The sequence below is a fragment of the Natrix helvetica genome, assembly GCF_964273705.1.
Source record: "Natrix helvetica genome assembly, chromosome: 3".
Lineage (NCBI taxonomy): Eukaryota > Metazoa > Chordata > Lepidosauria > Squamata > Natricidae > Natrix > Natrix helvetica.
The window spans coordinates 2,534,038-2,552,756 of record NC_138549.1 but is presented as its reverse complement, the minus strand read 5'-3'; the positions used below and the strand labels follow the sequence as shown (position 1 = coordinate 2,552,756).

The window sequence follows — 18,719 nt, the reverse complement described above, 5'->3', positions numbered from 1 at the left end:
TGGGTCGCATGCACATGCGCAGGGGGGGTAGGGTGTCACATGCGCATTGCATTATTACAATGCAATATTGCATTGCACGCTTTCGGCATGCGTGGGCAAAAAGGTTAGCCATCATTGCCTTTGGCAAAACACTAATTGTTGGAAAACGGCCCCTGCAATGCAAAATTCAGTTGGTCTTGATCTTACGACCACAATGGAGGCAAGATAAGTCGTACAGCGGGGCAGAGCTCACTTCAGAATTGTCTTGTTAGCAACAGAAATTTGGGGCTCCGTTGCGGTCGTAAGACGAGGGCGGTCTATCTCCCATCAAGACAACAGAAGGAAACTCAACCTAGAACTAAGGAGAAATTTCCTGACAGTGAGAACAATTGACCAGTGGAACTCCCTGCCTCCAGAAGTTGTGAGTGCTCCACCCTTGGAGGTTTTAAAGAAGCGATTGGACAGCCATTTGTCTGAAAAGTTACATGTAGCCCTGGACTTATAACGGTTCGTTTAGTGACTGAAGTTACAACGGCCCTGAAAAAAGTGACGTGACGGTCACGTGATCCAAATTCTGACACTTGGCAACTGACTCATATTTATGACGGTTGCAGTGTCCCAGGTCATGTCATCCTCTTTTGCAACCTTTTGACAAGCCAAGTCAAGGGGGAAAACCAGATTCACTTAACAACGATGTGACTTATTTAACCAATGTAGTGATTCACTTACCAACTGTGGCAAGAAAGGTCATAAAATGGAGCAAAATCCACATAACAGCCGTCTCAACAGCAGAAATATTGGGCTCAAGGACTGTATAGGGTCTCCTGCTTGAGTGGGGGGTTAGACTAGAAGATCTCCAAGGTCCCTTCCAACGTGTTTATTCTGAAGTCTGTGTATTTACTTAGCAAGAATGGAGACGTTGCAAGCACATCACAGTCGGAGTTACTCCATCGAGTAAATCTCAGTTCAGCAAAGGAGAAAATGAAAGATTTAAGAAGCTGGCTAGATAACCTTTTTCTCCTTGGAACGACGCTCAAGCAAGCAAAGGTGGTTAGTGAGAACACATATAAACCGAGAAGATGGAACAATATTGGCCTTGGCTCCCTGGAAGAGGCTTCTGGAGTTCGTGCAGAGGGCATCTTTGATCTGGAATGAAAAGTAGGTATTCGTGATGAATAATTGCTCCATTCTTGGCAAGATGGAATTCCTTTGGTTGGGAGTCATCCACAAATCGCCTTGGAGGGAAAAGATCCAGAAAGGAGAAAGGAGATGACTGGATGGATGAGGAAGATCTGAGATGATTCGGTGATGAAGGGCCAGACAGACAAGATGGCGGTCATGGCATGAGATCCAAGCCTGACCACATTAGACATGGAAGCGTTGCAATGCTGTGGCCGCCATCTTGCCTGCTTTGATCTTCTCTCTGAAGTCACTGAACATGTCTTTTGGGTTTTGGAATGAGACCCACACCCTGATCAGTTGCTGGGGGAAAGCCTAAAGCGAGGAAACCCTTTGGAAGCGAAATCAGACCTAAAATGAATCGTTTCCAGATACTCAGAGGCAGACAAGGCAGAAGGCTTATGGACTACGACTGCGCTGATTAACAGCGTATTACAATATATTTGGTTATATTCAGAAGTGCATTCAGAGATATTAAGTAAGACAAAAAGGCTCATATTTCAGGCAATTCTTACCATAAAAGGTGCTTCAAATTGTAAAAGGGAGGCAGAAGATTTATTTGTTAATTTCCTTCAGCGAACAATAGAGAAATGAATTCAAATGGATTGAATCCATAAACGCATTATGGATTAGCTGGAGGATTTATCTTTGTCAGGCAGTGTTAAATGAGAATGCCTAGGCCCTCTTATTATTATGAGAACTACAGTAGAAAAGGGGAGGATAAAATAGGATATAAGGAGAAAAACATCTAATTGCAAAACTCAGACAATTAAATATGGACAATCAGACGTTATCAGCTTCAGCTTGGAAATGATCTTAAATAAACAGAATAACAGATTTAGTCTGTTATTTTGATTTATTCTATTATTCCGTGTTCTATATTCAGTTAGAACAATTAATCAGTGGAACAACCTGTCTCCAGAAGTTGTGAATGTCCCAACACTGGAAGTTTTAAAGAAGAGATTGGATAACTGTCTGAAGTGGTATAGGTTTCCTGCCTAAGCAGGGGGTTGGACTAGAAGACCTCCAAGGTCCCTTCCAACTCTGTTATTCTATTCTATTCTATTCTATTCTATTCTATTCTCTCCTCTCCTCTCCTCACATTTCCTATTCTCTATTCTCTATTCTCTATTTTCTATTCTCTATTCTGTCCTCCCCTCCCCTCTCCTCCCCACCCTTCCCCTCCTCTCCTCTATTCTCTCCTCTCCTCCTCTATTCTCTCCTCTATTCTCTCCTCCTCTCCTCTCCTCTCCTCTCCTCTCCTCTCCTCTCCTATTCTATTCTATTCTATTCTATTCTAATCTCTCCTCTCCTCACCTCTCCTATTCTATTCTCTATTCTCTATCCTTCCCTCCCCTCCTCTCTTCTATTCTTTCCTCCCCTCCCCTCCCCTCCTCTATTCTCTCCTCTCCTATTTTATTCCATTCCATTCTATTCTATTCTTTCACTAAGCAATTCAACCTTAAGACTAAGGCATTGGATAAAACAGATTTATATTTGGCACGTTAAAACTCTTTTAGGTACCAAAACTAACCTTCATCTCCACCCTGCCATTCCAAACATTTGGCTATTTCCCACTTTTTAAGGTTTCTTTATGAGAGCGTCATGTGTAAAAAAAAAAGTGACATGCAAACATTTTTCTAGAAATCGCTGTTTCTGAAACCTGAAAATCACAGCTCATCAAATTTGCACAATTCTGCGAAACAGATTGTCTCATTTTGGTGACCTGTTCTAAGCACCCAAGAATCTTAAAAAAAAAAAAAAAAACAACCCTCCAATAGTTATTAAGCAGAGATCTTCTAACACCTGGGAATTTTCGCAAAATTAAAGTGATAATTAATGACATCTAAATTTAATTGTACTTAGAGCAGATCTGCTGGTTCAAATGTAGGTCTTAGCTTAGCTGTAAAAAATCCTGCTGCCATATTCAGCTGACTTTTATTCTTTTGCCATTACCACCTGAATTGCCCCTCGGGAGTCATAAATTTTTGAGTTCTCCTTGTTTTTAAAAGAGCGGTAGTCGCAAAAGAATAACTCAAAATCTGCCAAGTAGATTCATGACATCATTAGTGTCTTAATAATGAGATCTGAAATCTTATCCAAGGGTATTACAGAGAATTATCTGGCACGGAGATTAAGAATCTTAAAAGTTATGTTAAAATGCTCGAAGCCCAGAATTCTTTTACTTCTTTACCTGTAGGACAGATTGTCCTCGACTTACGACCACAATCGAGCCCCCAAATCTCCCTGGCTAAGCTAGGCAGTAGTTAAGTAAGGTACGCACCGTCTTATGGCCTTTCTGATAAGTGAATCACTGCTTGTTATTAAGTGAGACATGCAGTCATTAAGTGAATTGGGCTCTCCCCCCCGCCCCCATTGACTTTGCTTATCAGAAGCCATCTGGGAAGGTCACAAAATGGGATCACGTGACCCCGGGAATGCCTCAGAACTGTCATATGTACCTGCTAGTTGCCAAGCCTCTGAATTTTGACCATGTGACAGCAACAGCTGTAAGCGTGAAAACTGGTCACAAGTAATTTTTTTTCAGTGACATAATGTCAGTCGGTCACCAAATGAACTGTTGTAAGTTGAGGACTACCTTAAATAAAAACAGACAGACTGACATAGAAAGACTGAGACAGAGAGAGAGATACAGAAACAGAGAGAAACAGAGAGAGTAGATAGATGATAGATAGATAGATGATAGATGATAGATGATAGATAGATAGATAGATAGATAGATAGATAGATAGATAGATAGATAGATAGATGACAGATAGATGATAGATAGATGATAGATAGATAGATAGATAGATAGATAGATAGATGATAGATGACAGATAGATGATAGATAGATGATAGATAGATGATAGATAGATAGATAGATAGATAGATAGATAGATAGATAGATAGATAGATAGATGATAGATGATAGATGATAGATAGATAGATAGACAGACAGACAGACAGACAGACAGACAGACAGACAGACAGAGAGTCAGTGGTGTATTAACCATTAAGCAGACTAAGCACATGCTTAAGTCACCAGGCCCAAAGGGGGCACCAGAAAGTTGAGAAAGAAAAAAAATCCCAAGGAAGATTTGTACAGTATGTATAAAGGAATGGGGCACCAAGATTTGTCAGTGCTTAGAGCACCAGTGAGATTTAATCCGCCACTGTAGATGATAGATAGGTAGATGACAGATAGATAGATAGATAGATAGATAGATAGATAGATAGATAGATAAAGACTGAGAGGGACAGAGAGAGAGAGAGAGAGAGAGGAGAGAGATGATAGATGATAGACAGGCAGACAGGCAGACAGGCAGGCAAATAGATAGATACAAAGAAAGACAGAAAGAAAGATACAGAAACAGAGAGAAAGAGAGACAGATGAGAGTAGATAGATAGATAGATAGATAGATAGATAGATAGATAGATAGATAGATAGAAAAACTCAAAGGGATAGAGAGAGAAGAGAGAGAAAGATTGGGAGGGACAGACAGACAGACAGAGATGATAGATAGCTAGATAGACACAGACACAAAGAACAAAAGAAAGAAAGAGAAAGAAAGAAATAGAAAGACTGAGAGGGACAGAGAGATAGAGAAGAGAGAATAGATAGATAGATAGATAGATAGATAGATAGATAGATAGATAGATAGATAGATAGATAGATTTAAAAAACTGGGAGGGACAGAGACAGAGAGAGATGATAGATAGAGACGGAAAGAAAGAAATAGAAAGACTGAGAGGGACAGAGAGATAGAGAAGAGAGAATAGATAGATGATAGATAGATAGATAGATAGATAGATAGATAGATAGATAGATAGATAGATAGATAGATTGATTTAAAAAACTGGGAGGGACAGAGACAGAGAGAGATGATAGATAGAGACGGAAAGAAAGAAATAGAAAGACTGAGAGGGACCGAGAGAGAGAGAGAGAGAGAGAGAGAGAGAGAAGAGAGAGAAATGATAGACAGACAGACAGAAAGATGATAGAAAGACAGAGAGGGACAGAGAGAAAGAGATATAAAACAGCGAGAAACACACAGAGAGAGGATAGATAGATAGATAAATAGATAGATACATAGAGAGAGAGAGAGACAGACGGACAGAAAGAAAGAAAGAAATAGAAAGACTGAGAGGGACAGAGAGAGATAGAGACAGAGAAGAGAGAGATAATAGATGACAGACAGACAGATGATAGAAAGGCAGAGAGGGATAGAGAGAAAGAGATACAAAAACAGTGAAAAACAGAGAGAAAGAGAAACAGAGAAGAGAGGATAGACAGACAGACAGATAGATAGAAAAACTGGGAGGGATAGAGAGAGAAGAGAGAAAGTGGGAGGGACAGAGAGAGTGGTGATAGCTATACAACTAGATAGACAGACACAAAGAAAGAAAGAAAGAAAGAAAGAAAGAAAGAAAGAGAGGGACAGAGAGATAGAGAAGAGAGAGAGATGATAGATGAAAGACAGACAGAGAGACAGACAATAGAAAGGCAGAGAGGGACAGAGAGAAAGAGAGACAGAAACAGGGAGAGACTGATAGATAGATTCTCTCTCTTCTGCATTCCATGAGTGATCCATTGCTCATCAGCATCTCGAGGGGACTTGCTGTGTCCCAGGAGCCTAATGAGCAGAATCCCTCAACCGTCAGTAACCAGGGAAAGATTTGGAGAGAAACGGGGAAGAGTCGGTGAACCGTGAGTGACATTCCGACGGTATATTGGAAATTCCCCACGCCTGGTTGACACATAACTGCACAGAGTTGCTAGACCTTGGCGAAGAACGCTGGTGAAAGTGGCTCTCAGTTTGCTGGAAGTTATTTTCTTTACCTGCTGCTGGTGACAATTATTTGGATTGCACAGGTACAATGAATATTGCATTGTTGTTGAGCAGGCTTTGTTGAAAAGCTAGCAATTGAGCTGAATCAAGGCCATGAAACACCTTACAGGTAGTCCTTACTACCTGTAAGATGTTTCATTTAGTGACTTACAGCAATTCATTTAGTGAGTGTCCAAAGTTACAAAAAAAAAGTGCCTTATGACCATTTCCCACACTTACGACCATTGCAGCATCTGCTGGGGGCAAGGAGGTGAAGCTCTGAGTTTCTGTCTCCCTAAGATTTTTTATTTCTCTTTTAGGGAAAAGATAATATCCTGCTTTTTAAAAACATTTCCTAAAATATTTCCCTCTTCTAGGAGAGGGGTGAGTGCTAAGGTTCTACAAATGGCACTATAAAAAAAGACACTTTCATTTAAAAAAAATATTTTCTTGCTCACAAAAACTAATCGTCACCTGAGCCCCTGAAGAATCATAACATTTTCTCCCCTGTTGGTTAAAGTCTAGTTTTAAAAAAGCCATAAAACAAGTCCCTAAGAGCTTGCAAAAAGGGAAAAAAAAAAAGGCGACAAATTTTAACTGCTAGAGAATCTATTCAGAGTTTGGGTTTTTTTTAAAGTTGTGTTGATTGACTTGACGGCACCTGCTGGGGTGATTTTTGTGCCTGCTGAAAGTCAGTCAAGAGCGAAATTCTTGATGGATAAACAGGCACCTAGTGAGCCTTTCAGAGTGAGGGGGGGGGGGAACCCATAGCAGGGAATCTGGTATAAATGTCCAATCTCCCGTAAACTCCATGCCAGGAAAAAAAACCAGTAGTTTCTCCATTTTCTGGATTCCAAAATAGCAGCTGATGATTATTTCAATTAGAATAAAGCTTGAAGGGACCTTGGAGGTCTTCTAGTCCAGCCCCCTGCTCAAGCAGGAGACCCTATACCTTTCAGACAAGTGGCAGTCTCTTCTTCAAAGCCTCCAGTGATGGAGCACCCACAACTTCTGGTGGCAAGTTGTTCCACTGGTCAATTGTCCTCACTTGTTAGGAAGTTTCTCCTTAATTCCAGGTTGCTTCGCTCCTTGATTGGTTTTCCAATCATTGTTTCTTGTCCTGCCTTCAGGTGTTCTGGAAAATAAATTGACCTCTTCCTCTTTGTGGCAACCCCTCAAATATTGGAATACTGCTATCTTGTCCTCCCTAGTCCTTCTTTTCTCTAGACTGGCCAAACTCAAATCCTGCAACCGTTCCTCCTATGTTTTAGCCTCCAGGCCTTTAATCGTCTTTGCACTTTTTCCAACAGTCCACAAGATAAGCTTAAGATACAGAAGGATTGGGATAGACTTAAACTTTGGGAGCTATCTAACAAAACGAAATTCAGTGGTGACAAAAGTCAGGTTCTACATTTAGACAAGAAAAACCAAATGCCTGCGCACCTACAGAATAGGTGGTACCTTGCTCAACAGTAGTAACTGTGAGAGGGATCTTGGAGTCCTTGTGGACAACCATTTAAATTGGAGCCAGCCATGTGCAGCAGCTGCCAAAAAAGCCAACACAGTTCTAGGCTTCATCAACAGAGGGAGAGAATCAAGACCACGTGAAGTGTTAATACCACTTTATAATGCCTTGGTAAGGCCACAGTTGGAATACGGCATTCAGTTCTGGTCGCCACGATGTAAAAAAGATGTGGAGACTCTAGAAAGTGCAGAGAAGAGCAACAAAGAGGATTAGGGGACTGGAGGCTAAAACATATGAAGAACGGTTGCAGGAACTGGGCATGGCTAGTTTAATAGAAAGAAGGACTAGGGGAGATATGATAGCAGTCTTCCAATATCTCAGGGGTTGCCACAAAGAAGAGGGAGTCAAGCTATTCCCCAAGGCACCTGAGGGTAGAACAAGAAGCAATGGGTGGAAACTAATCAAGGAGAGAAGCAATTTAGAACTAAGGAAAACTTTCCTGACGGTTAGAACAAGTAATCAGTGGAACAACTTGCCTCCAGAAGTTGTAAATGATCCCAAGCGTACACAAGTGAATGGCAGCTTTGATTTGGACAGGGCCTGTTAAATAATCGGAATATGCGGGTGTACCTTGTATTGGTGCAAAAGGAAAAGCTAAGCAAACAATTCTCATTTTGGCTTCATCTGAGATTAATTTGTGCTGCTACTGGATACAGTGAAAACATGGATTTTGGACAGGACAAAAAAAAGGGAGCTTTGTACTAATTTCATGAAACATTAAATCTGTCATCCCGAGGGGGGGAAATGGCTGTATTTTAAGGGATGCGTGTTACATAATGCTAAGTCACATGGCGACACCTTGTAATTGAATTTTGAAGTTTATATCGTATTTCTCTTAGAGGAAGATGTTGCTTTGCTTCCAGGCCTTTTTACAAAATAATTGCATTTGTTGCTAAGGGTTTTCCAGGAGAGGAGACACCTTGTAGGTGAGGGAAAACAGCCTGTGAAACAGGTGAGTTTTGGTGACCATTTTACAGACGTTTTGGTCACCACAATCTTTGCTTTGGTTATCGGATTGTATTATACCAACTCAAATCACTTGCAGTGCAAATCTAGAAACAAGATGGTAAGAAAATCAAAAATGGACACAACTGCAGAAATCTCCACCAAGTCTTGCACATCAGTGTGCTTTCTCACAAACTGAACATATAGGAGAATTGAAGTAGTTAGAATTGTAATGATGGGTACAGAGGGAGGAAGTTGATTCTCCTTCTCCTCCACGTCCTCCCTATTTCTTTTCCTCCTCTTTCCCCCACCAACTCCTGTCTCTTCTAACACTGATGATGCTCCCTAATTAGGTCAAGAAATGTCTGCAAGAAAACTACCAATCTCAGAGAACACCAAGGACCCTGCAGATCTCCTCCTCCTCTTTCTCCTCCTCTTTCTCCTCCTCCTCCTCCTCCTCCTCCTTTTCTTTCTCTTTCTCCTCCAGTCCCTCTTCCTCCCCACGAACCCAACTCCCTTCTAACACTGATGATGTTCCCTAGTTGGGTCATGAAACATCTGTAAGAAAACCACCCCTGGAATTCTTGGAATTCTCCATCTTAGCCCACTTAAAAAAGAATAAGCAATCCAGCTGATATAGTCCCTACATTGCAGCCATCCTCAATATTTTTGCCCTAAAGGATTTTCCATATTTTAGGAGATGTAATTACCTATACAGACACGCACGGGATATTAAAATCCTTCAAATCTTCCCTCTCTTCCTTCCTAAACCTCAAATGCTGGTGTTGAAGTCCTACTGCCCAACTCTCTTCCTCCTGGTCCCATAGGGATCGATTCACCTGAGCCATGCAACTTTATATATTTGTAATATTTATTGGCCACCAGTCTTACCACAGGGGAAATTATACCTCTGTCTTGAAGCTTCCTTTTGAGTCTACACTAGAGAATGGTGGAAGGGTCCCTTGGAAACAGGGAAAATGGCTGTTTTGAAGGCACATGGCAATGTTTCTTGACCTTGGCAACTTTAAGACGTGTGGACTTCAACTCCCAGAATTCCCCGGCTGGCCATGCCCGCCAAAGTCGAGAAACATTGACATAGAGGGAATGTGGGCAGGCTTCCCAGATCCTCATCGAGAAAAGTGTCGGCATTTTACAACTCTTGTTTACAGAGATGTACTACTAGCTGGCTGTCAGTCGACTCAGTTCTCCTCAGAGTGGACTAGAAGACCTCCAAGGTCCCTTCCAACTCTCTTATTCTGTAATTGTGCTATTCCTTACAGCTTTCAGGTTTCTGCTTCCTGTACAGTTGATTTGATTCTTGAAAGAGATCTGGATTCCACACATGATTTCAAACTTTTATTGATGATATTTCAGAACTCTTCCCCAATTTTAGGAAAGAGCCCAATTTCCATTAAAATCAGCTGCTCTACATGGGATGAAAAATATTTTCTCCTCCTGCTACACATTATTCTAAAACAACCACCATGGCTTATGGGTTAAAGTAGTAAAATAAGTTACTATTGTCTGTACAGATTAGATTCAAACTAAGAAAAACAGAACAGACAGACAGACAAGGCGGAAGGGAGAAAGGACACTAAAACACACACACACCATCACTAAGCATTTAAAATACCTCTAAAGCGAAAGAGATAATCAGAGGCATGGCCCAGTAAGGAAATGGACCGAGTCAGGAAGGGAGAAATTAAAAGCTAGATTTCTAGTTTTCCTTCAGAGAAGCTTCTGTGGGTTTTGAATCCTGCAAAACAAAATCAGAATTAATGCTACAGTAAAAGAGGAAATCCCACAAAAATAACATTTAAATAAGATGAAAGGTACACTTATTTGGGACGTAATTCCAGTTTTTTAAAGTAAGCAGCAGACCTCAATACGAGACGCCTTGCAGTGAGAGAGAGAATAAGTTTCAAAAACTTTATTGGTTATTGCAAAAGTTAGCAAGCCGTTAAAGCCATCAACCTAATCTCACTTGGAGCAGATTAAGAGAGTTGGAAAGGACCTTGTAGGTCATCTAGTCTAACCCTGCCCAAGCAGGAGACCCTACACCATTTCAGATACATGGAAGTCCAATCTCTTCTTGAAAGCTTCCAGTGTTGGACAAGCTACAACTTCCAAAGGCAACTTCTGTTCCGTGGGTTGATGGTTCTCACTGTCAGGAAAGCCCTCCTTATTTCCAGGTTGAATCTTTCCTTGTTCAGTTGCCATCCTCTATTCCTTGTTTGGCCTTCAGGTGCTTTGGAAAATAGCTTGACACACACACACACACCCTGGCAAATTAGCAAAACTAATTTGTAAGCCTTGCAGACCAAATTCTGATTTTCTTGGATTTAAGAATGCTGAGGATTTGCTGAAATTAATTAGGGGCTAATCATTGCCAGGGCTACGACACAAGCATGGTTAGCAGGGTATTTAAATGTACACCAACAGGGGGCAGTATTGTCTAGGATTGGGGTGAACTAGGATGGAAGACCCAGAAGGGCTCTAGAAAGCGTGCAGAGAAGAGCAACAAAGATGATTAGGGACTGGAGCAGTGGTGGATTTCAAAAAAATTTAGAAACTATTCTGTAGGTGTGGCCTGTTTTGTGGGAGCACCTTGGCCTCGGCTATTGCATGCCTCCTTTCTCCACCTGCCTGAACTGACAAAGAAGGCGGGCCACTAAACTGCCCCCTCACCTGCATTCAAATCAGCCCCCCTCCTCTCTTTCGGCATGGGCTCTCTGGGGGGGGAGGGAAGGCCTGCGTGCTTCCGGCGGGAATGGGAAGCGCTGGGATCTTAATGTAGTCCGGCGGGGGAGGGTGGAGCGGAAGGTTAAATAAACAAATTTGGCTTCGCTTCCTTGTGCGGCAAGAGAGAAAGTTGCCTGAGACGCCGCTGGGAGAATGTCCCCTTCGGGTTGCCCGAACAGCAAGTTTCAAAGCAAAACACAGCAGCGTTTTAGTTTAATGAAAAGAAGGACCAGGGGAGACATGATAGCAGCCTTCCAATATCTCAGGGGTTGCCACAAAGAGGAGGGAGTCAAGCTATTCTCCAAGGCACCTGAGGGCAGGACAAGAAGCAATGGGTGGATACGAATCAAGGAGAGAAGCAACTTAGAACTGAGGAGAAATTCCCTGACAGTGAGAACAATTAACCAGTGGAACAGCTTGTCTCCAGAAGTTGTGAATGCTCCAACACTGGAAGTCTTTAAGAAGATGTTGGATAACTGTCTGAAGTGGTGTAGAGTTTCCTGCCTAGGCAGAGGGTTGGACTAGAAGACCTCCAAGGTCCCTTCCAACTCTGTTATTCTATTCTAAAGTGATCCCAAGTATGCAGACTAGACTGGAAAGTTGCCAGAAGAGCATATTTGTAGCTGAAGGTTGAACTGTGGTCTCCTTGGTGCTCTCTGAGCTTGGTGGTTTTCTTGCAGACATTTCATGACCCAACTAGGTAACATAATCAGGGCTAGGACAGTGTGCTAGCAGGGAGGATACCTAGTTGTGTTATAAAATGTCTGCAAGAAAATCACCAAGCACAGAGGGCACCAAGGACCTCAGAGTTGTCTAAAATAAAATTGTGAAGAAAATTGTGGCTGTGTCTTTAAAGTTACTCAAAATCAAGTTTGACTCAAAGGAGATTTTTCTTTTCAGGGAAGACCATTTAATTATATATTTTTAATGTTTGGATTTCTTACCCACCTCAAATGTAAACTATTAACCTTTTTATTATTCCATATTTCTCTCCTCCTTTCTCCTATCCTATCCTATCCTATCCTATCCTATCCTATCCTATCCTATCCTATCCTATCCTATCCTGAATGAACCTTTTCCTTCTGATATCTGGAAATAAATGTCTATTTATTGTTAAATATTTCAAAAACTATTTTGTTTTTAAATTAACACTGACTTGGCTTTAAGGCAAATGTAGCTCCATTTGATAAAAGGCATACCTTTTTCAGAATCCAGTATTATTTTATTTCACTTAAAATAGCCAGGCACCTGTGGAAATAAGAATATTTATTTATTTACTTACTTACTTATTTGTATCTTATCTTTCCCGTCTTTCCACAGGACAACTGTATTTCATATCAGTACACTTTAAAGTATTTTCTCTGTAGAGACAGGCCTTTTCAAAACAAACATTTCAGATTGTAAAGGTAAAGGTTCCTATCGCACATATATGCTAGTGGTTCCCAACTTTAGGAGGTGGTGCTCATCTCCGTTTCAAAGCCGAAGAGCCAGCGCTGTCTGAAGACGTAGAAACGTCTGGGTGGGTGGGCGGAGCCTCCTGCCGCTGCTATTACCACTCCGCCCTATCCGGGCCGAAATGGCAGCAACCCACCTCTGAATAGAGTAGTGTTACATACAGACGGACGTAGCACAGATTTGCGTGATCCCGCGGATTGGTTCGCTAAGCCGCAGGAAATTTAAGTTGCTGTCAAGCGAGCGGTGACCGGACAGGCGGGGGGAGCGAGCAAGGGGGGGCAGGCGGGAAGGAGCATTCCAGTACTGTGCCACCAGACAAACGGGTTCCAAAAGGTACACTAAATTTCACGAATGGGTTCTAGCGTACCGGTGCGAACCGGCTGAAACCCATCCCTGGACTGGAGGCTAAAACATACGAAGAACGGTTGCAGGAACTGGGCCTGGCTAGTTTAATGAAAAGAAGGACTAGGGGAGACATGATAGCAGTATCTCAGTATCTCAGGGGCTGCCCCAAAGAAGAGGGAGTCAAGCTATTCTCCAAAGCACCTGAGGGCAGGACAAGCAGGGATTTGCATGACCCCGCGGATTGGTTCGCCAAGCCTCAGGAAATTTAAGTTGCTGTCATTGGCCGGCTAGCTTGCCGGAGCTCCTTAAAGAGCAAGCTCCGGCAGCCGAGACGGCAGAGCGTATCTTCACGCTAGCCTCTCGCCTGCTTGTTTCGCGCCGATCTAACAAATAGAATAGAATAGAATAGGGAATAGATTAGATTAGACCAGAACAGACCAGAACAGAATTCTTTAATGTGATCTAATCTAGTCTGCTCTCTGATTTGAAACTGGAAACCACTCTCTCCTCTGCCTGTGTTTCGCCTGTAACTTCTACCACGTTGGAAGAATCCGCTATTGGTGTTGTACATTTATTCATGTGTTATTATGTATATCAAGAAGTTAATGAATCCTGCTGAAACAGAGAAGGAGGGAGGGGGAGGGAGAGAAAGGGGAAGGGAAGGAAGGAAGGAGAGAGAGAGAGAGAGAAGGAGAGAAGGAGGGAGAGAGGAAGAGAGAAAGAGAGAGGGAGGGAGGGAGAGGGGAAGGAAAGGAAGGAAGGAGCGGGGGGGAGGATCAGAAAATCGCCCTATGGGGGAAATGGACAGTATATAAATTTAATAAATGTTTTTTTAAAATATAGTTTTCTAGGAAGTCTATAAAAGCAGATGGACGAGAACCACTGAAATAGCTTAATAGCCACATTCACTCAACAACTGTGTTATTGACTAACAGTTCCCTCAACAAGAAACGTAGTACAATGGGGACAAACCTCACTTAACCACTGCCTCATTGCTTAGTAGTGGAAACCTGGGGCTCAATTGTGGCCGTAACCCGAGGACTGCCTGCATCACAAAAGGAATTCCTGGCTATCAAGGGGCGAGTTACTCCAGATGAATATGAAAGTTTTCCCAGATGTGAAAACAGGGCCTTAATTTCAGTTCCTGATTCTTTACCTTCCTCCGTTGTTCTTCCTTCCCCTCCTCTCTTCTCCTCATCTTCGGCTCTCCTTGGACGTGAAGCTTCTGGCCTGTTGCAAAGGAGAAGAACGCAGGTGAGGGATGTTATCTAAGGACCAGGTGAGCTTTTGTAGGTAACCATGGTTTCCGTTTAAACTATGCTTACCTGCAAAAGTTTACTTAAGTCGCTCCTCTCCTTCCTATCTACGATAGAGGTGGTCCTCGAATTACGACTGCCATTGAGCCCAAAATTTCTGCTGCTGAGCGAGGCATTGGTTAAAAGTCTGAGTTTTGTCCCATGTTACGATTTTTCTCGCCACGTTTGTTAAGCGAATCAGTGCATTTTCCAAGTTAGCAACACGGTTGCGACCTTACTTTAGAAATGTCTTGCTTAGCAGCAGAAATTTTGGGCTCAATTGTGGTCGTAAATCAAGGACTACCTGCGTTGGAGGTTTGAAGGATAGGAGCCACTTAAGCAAAGTTTTGCAGCATCCATCGTTTGAACGGAAAGATTCGCCTGGTCCTTAATCCAGGAGTAGCAGTAGATGTTTCTTTATTTGTTTAAACCTATTTCTAGCCTTCATCTGATCAACTCAGATTCTTTCGCCTGCAAGAAAAAGGAAGATAACTACTTTCTTTCTTTCTTTCTTTCTTTCTTTCTTTCTTTCCTTCTTTCCTCCTCTCTTTCTTCCTCTCTTTCTCTTTCTTTCTCTTTCTTCCTCTCTCTCTCTCTTTCCTTCCTTCCTTCTTTCTCTTTCTCTTTCTTTCTTTCCTTCTTTCCTTTCTTTTTCTTTTTCTTTCTCTTTCTTTCTCTCTCTCTCTCTTTCTCCCTTCCTTTATCTCCCTTCTTTTATCTCCCTCCCTCCCTCTTCTTCTCTTCCTCCCTTCCCTCCCCTCCTCTCCCCTTCACAAAACACCTTCTTGTGATGTTTCTTTTCTACAATCACTTTGGCTACAGGGGTGAAATTCACCAGGCTCTGACAGGTTCTGGAGAACTGGTAGTGGAAATTTTGCGTAGTTCGGAGAACCTGCAAATACCACCTCTGGCTGGTCCCAGAGCGGGGTGGGAATGGGGATTTTGCCGTATCCTTGCCCTGCCACGTCCACAGAACGAGTAGTAAAAAAAATTGAATTTCACCACTGCTACTCCCCTGTGTTGATATAAATATCCTTACCTGATCTACAGCAGCCTCCTGGGCAGGACGTTGTGGAGGATGGACTTAAATCCAATTGGCTTAAGAATTCCATGGTTTTTCTGCAGGATGAATACAAATAGACTTCAGAGGATTTTTCTGGGGGAAAAAAGTCAAGTCCCTTCATCTATTTGAGCCATGGAATTGAGACTGGCGCTATGAAACAGACAAGAAGTAGCCAAGAGCATCGTAGATTGAAAAGGGCAGTCAAGAAAATGCTTGGGTTTAGGTGAGGGCAAAAGACACTTTGAACGGGAGTTCCTTCCATCTTTTGTTCTTTGTTTATAAACGCACCTGGAGAACTTTGGCCACAGCTAAAGTTCACAAGACAAAGGACATATTTTTGAAGCTCCTCCACGTTTTTCATAACCAAAGAGGTTATGCCATGAATGGTGCCAAGCAAAACTGAAAAAGCAAAACCTTTGTTGTCCCAAAGCTGCTTTTTTCCCCCAGGAGGCAACTGGACTGTCTGGTTTTTTTCTGAAAACATTTTGCTTCTCATCCAAGAAGCTTCTTCAGCTCTGAATGGATGGTGAGGAATGGAAGGATTTATACTCCTTGCAGACAACTGGTCATTTGCATCCTTTTGAGAGGCTCATTGAGGCCACTTGGAGGCTTATCTGTTTATCTGTCCAAATGGCCTCAATGACTCTCAGAAAGGAGTGCTAATGACCAGATGACTGCAAGGAGAATAAATCCTTCCATACAGAATAACAGTTGGAAGGGACCTTGTAGGTCATCCAGTCCAACCCTGCACAAACGGGACACCCTACACCATATCTGACCAAAGGCTGTCCAGTCTCTTCTTGAAAGCTTCCTGTGAAGAAGCACCTACAACCTTTTGAATAACAGAATAATAACAGAATAACAGAGCTGGAAGGGAGAGGTCATCTAGTCCAACCCCCCTGCCCAAGCAGGAGACCCTACACCATTTCTGACCGAGGGCAGTCCAGTCTGTTCTTGAAAGCCTCCAGGGATGAAGCTCCCACGACTTCTGGAGGCAACTTTTGTTCCACGGGTTGATTGTAAAACCTCAAATGCCTATGGTACTTGCTGTTATGGAAAACATTGTCTTTGCAACCAAATATATAATTTGGCTGCAACAAACATTGGGCCCCTAATAGTTTATAAAGTTATTATGCAGCTTGTCAGCCCGCTATAAATACATGTTTAGTATTTCTTTGTCTAGCAAAAAGCCAGACTCTTGCTTGATGCATTGAGCAGGCGGTTGAAACACAAAACAGATGCTTAACAAGTCACTAATCTGGTTTCCAGTCACTCTGAAGTCATGTTAAAGGCATGACTAATCCTCAATAATTTACAAATATAAGCGTGTTTAGTTGTGGCTTAACATCACACGTGAACTCGGCCACTGCGGTGTAGATATCACTGTGGTTCCATAGATCTGAGTTTATCCATTCTTTTTCCCGTTGGCCAGATCGAGGTTTCAGAATTCTAATGCGATGCCAAACTTAAAACTAGTTCGTTCTGACTTAACGTGGTTTTCTTAAGGTGATTGTCACAAGGCCAAATGATGTATTCCTTGAATTCTATTCAGCTGAAACCAACTTTTGGAAAAATTATAGAAAAAAATTATAGATACTGGTGTTAACTTTATAACACTATGAAAAAGATGTTGAGACTCTGGAAAGGGTGCAGAGAAGAGCAACCAGGATGATGAGGGGAATGGAGGGTAAAACATACGAAGAACAGTTGCAGGAACTGGGCATGGCTAGTTTAATAGAAAGAAGGACCAGGGGAGACATGATAGCATTGTTCCAATATCTCAGGGGTTGCCACAAAGAAGAGGGAGTCAAACTATTCTCCAAAGCACTTGAAGCCCAGACAAGGAACAATGAATGGAAACTGAGCAAGGAGAGATTCAACCTGGAAATGAGGAGAAATTTCCTGACAGTGAGAACAATAACCGAATGGAAGAGAAGTTGCCTTTAGAAGTTGTGGGAGCTTCATCCCTGGAAGCTTTCAAGAAGAGACTGGGCTGCCCTCTGTCAGAAATGGTGTAGGCTCTCCTGCTTGGGCGGGGGGGTTGGACTAGATGACCTACAAGGTCCCTTCCAACTCTGTTAATCTGTTAAGGTGCTAAGCAGAACTGAAATCAATCCATAGGCCAGGAACAGAGTTTTAAAACTCTGGCTTGCTGAATATAGATAATCCTTGATTTACGGCCACTATGGAGGCCAAAATTCCCATCGTTAGGTGAGACGTTAAGTGAGTTTTGCCCCATTAGATGACCTTTCTTGCCACAGTTGTTAAGTGAATCATTGAAGTTGTTAAGTTAGTTAAGAAAGTGAGTTAAGTTAGTAACCTGGTTGTTAAGTGAATCGGTCTTCCCCACTGACTTTTGACTCTGCAACCGTCGTAAATATGAGTCAGCTGCTAGATGGCTGAATTTTGATTATGTCACCATGGGACTGCTACTATGGTCATTAAGTGCAAAATGGTCGTAAATCCCTTTTTTCCGTACTGTTGTAACTTTAATCACTAAATGAACTTTTGTAAATCAAGGACTGTCTGCAAACCACAATCTGCTGAATGAGAAGCCAAATAAACTACATGGTGGTTTATAACTGATTTGTGACTCCCAATCCTTATAATTTATTGGTTTCATATCATGGCCTAACATTGTGGGACAGTTAAATGGCCAAATACTGGCACAACTAGGTAACCGGGATCAAAATTCAAACACTTGGCCACTGATTTGTACTTATGATGGTTGCAATGTCCTCATGTGATCCCCCTTTGCGACCTCAGGAAAAGCAAAGTCAAATGGGAAAGAGATATCTACTTAACAACCGGGTTACTTTCTTAAAAACTACAGCGTCTCGCTTAAAAACTGTGGCAAGAAAGATCGTAAAACAGGACAAAGTTCATCTAACCAATGTCTCGCTTAGGCACAGAAAATTTGTGGTTGCAAGTTGAGGATGAACCGTATAGGATGCTAAAATCCTTCGCCCTACCTATAAGGTAAAGGTTCCCCTCGCACATATGTGCTAGTCGCTCCTGACTCTAGGGGGCGGTGCTCATCCCCGTTTCAAAGCGGAAGATCCAGCGCTGTCCGAAGACGTCTCCGTGGTCATGTGGCTGGCATGACTCAATGCCAAACGCTGTTCCCTTCCCACCAAAGGTGGCTCCTATTTTTCCACTTGCATTTTTTACGTGCTTTCGAACTGCTAGGTTGGCAGAAGCTGGGACAAGGAACGGGAGCTCACTCCCTTACGCAGTGTTAGGGATTCGAACTGCCGAACTGCCAACCTTTCTGATCGACAAGCTCAGTGTCTTAGCCACTGAGCTACTGTGTCCCCTGAGTTTCACTTAACAACCATGTTACTATTTTAAAAATGGCA

At 42.4% G+C, this 18,719-nt stretch overlaps 1 protein-coding gene across 4 annotated transcripts in view; it reads right to left on the bottom strand.

The window, feature by feature from the left end:
- Positions 1 to 9,792: 9,792 nt before the first annotated feature.
- EPSTI1 (epithelial stromal interaction 1) overlaps positions 9,793 to 18,719 on the bottom strand; it is a 577,346-nt gene continuing 568,419 nt past the window's right edge. For all 4 annotated transcript variants that reach the window (XM_081947935.1, XM_081947936.1, XM_081947934.1 and 1 more), the window contains 4 exons: positions 15,337 to 15,416; positions 14,159 to 14,235; positions 12,402 to 12,450; positions 9,793 to 10,216 (listed from right to left, as the gene is read on the bottom strand). In XM_081947935.1, coding sequence (XP_081804061.1) covers positions 12,430 to 12,450; positions 14,159 to 14,235; positions 15,337 to 15,416 — 178 coding nt within the window. In that variant the 3' untranslated portion in view covers positions 9,793 to 10,216; positions 12,402 to 12,429. The remainder of the gene's footprint in view (positions 10,217 to 12,401; positions 12,451 to 14,158; positions 14,236 to 15,336; positions 15,417 to 18,719) is intronic.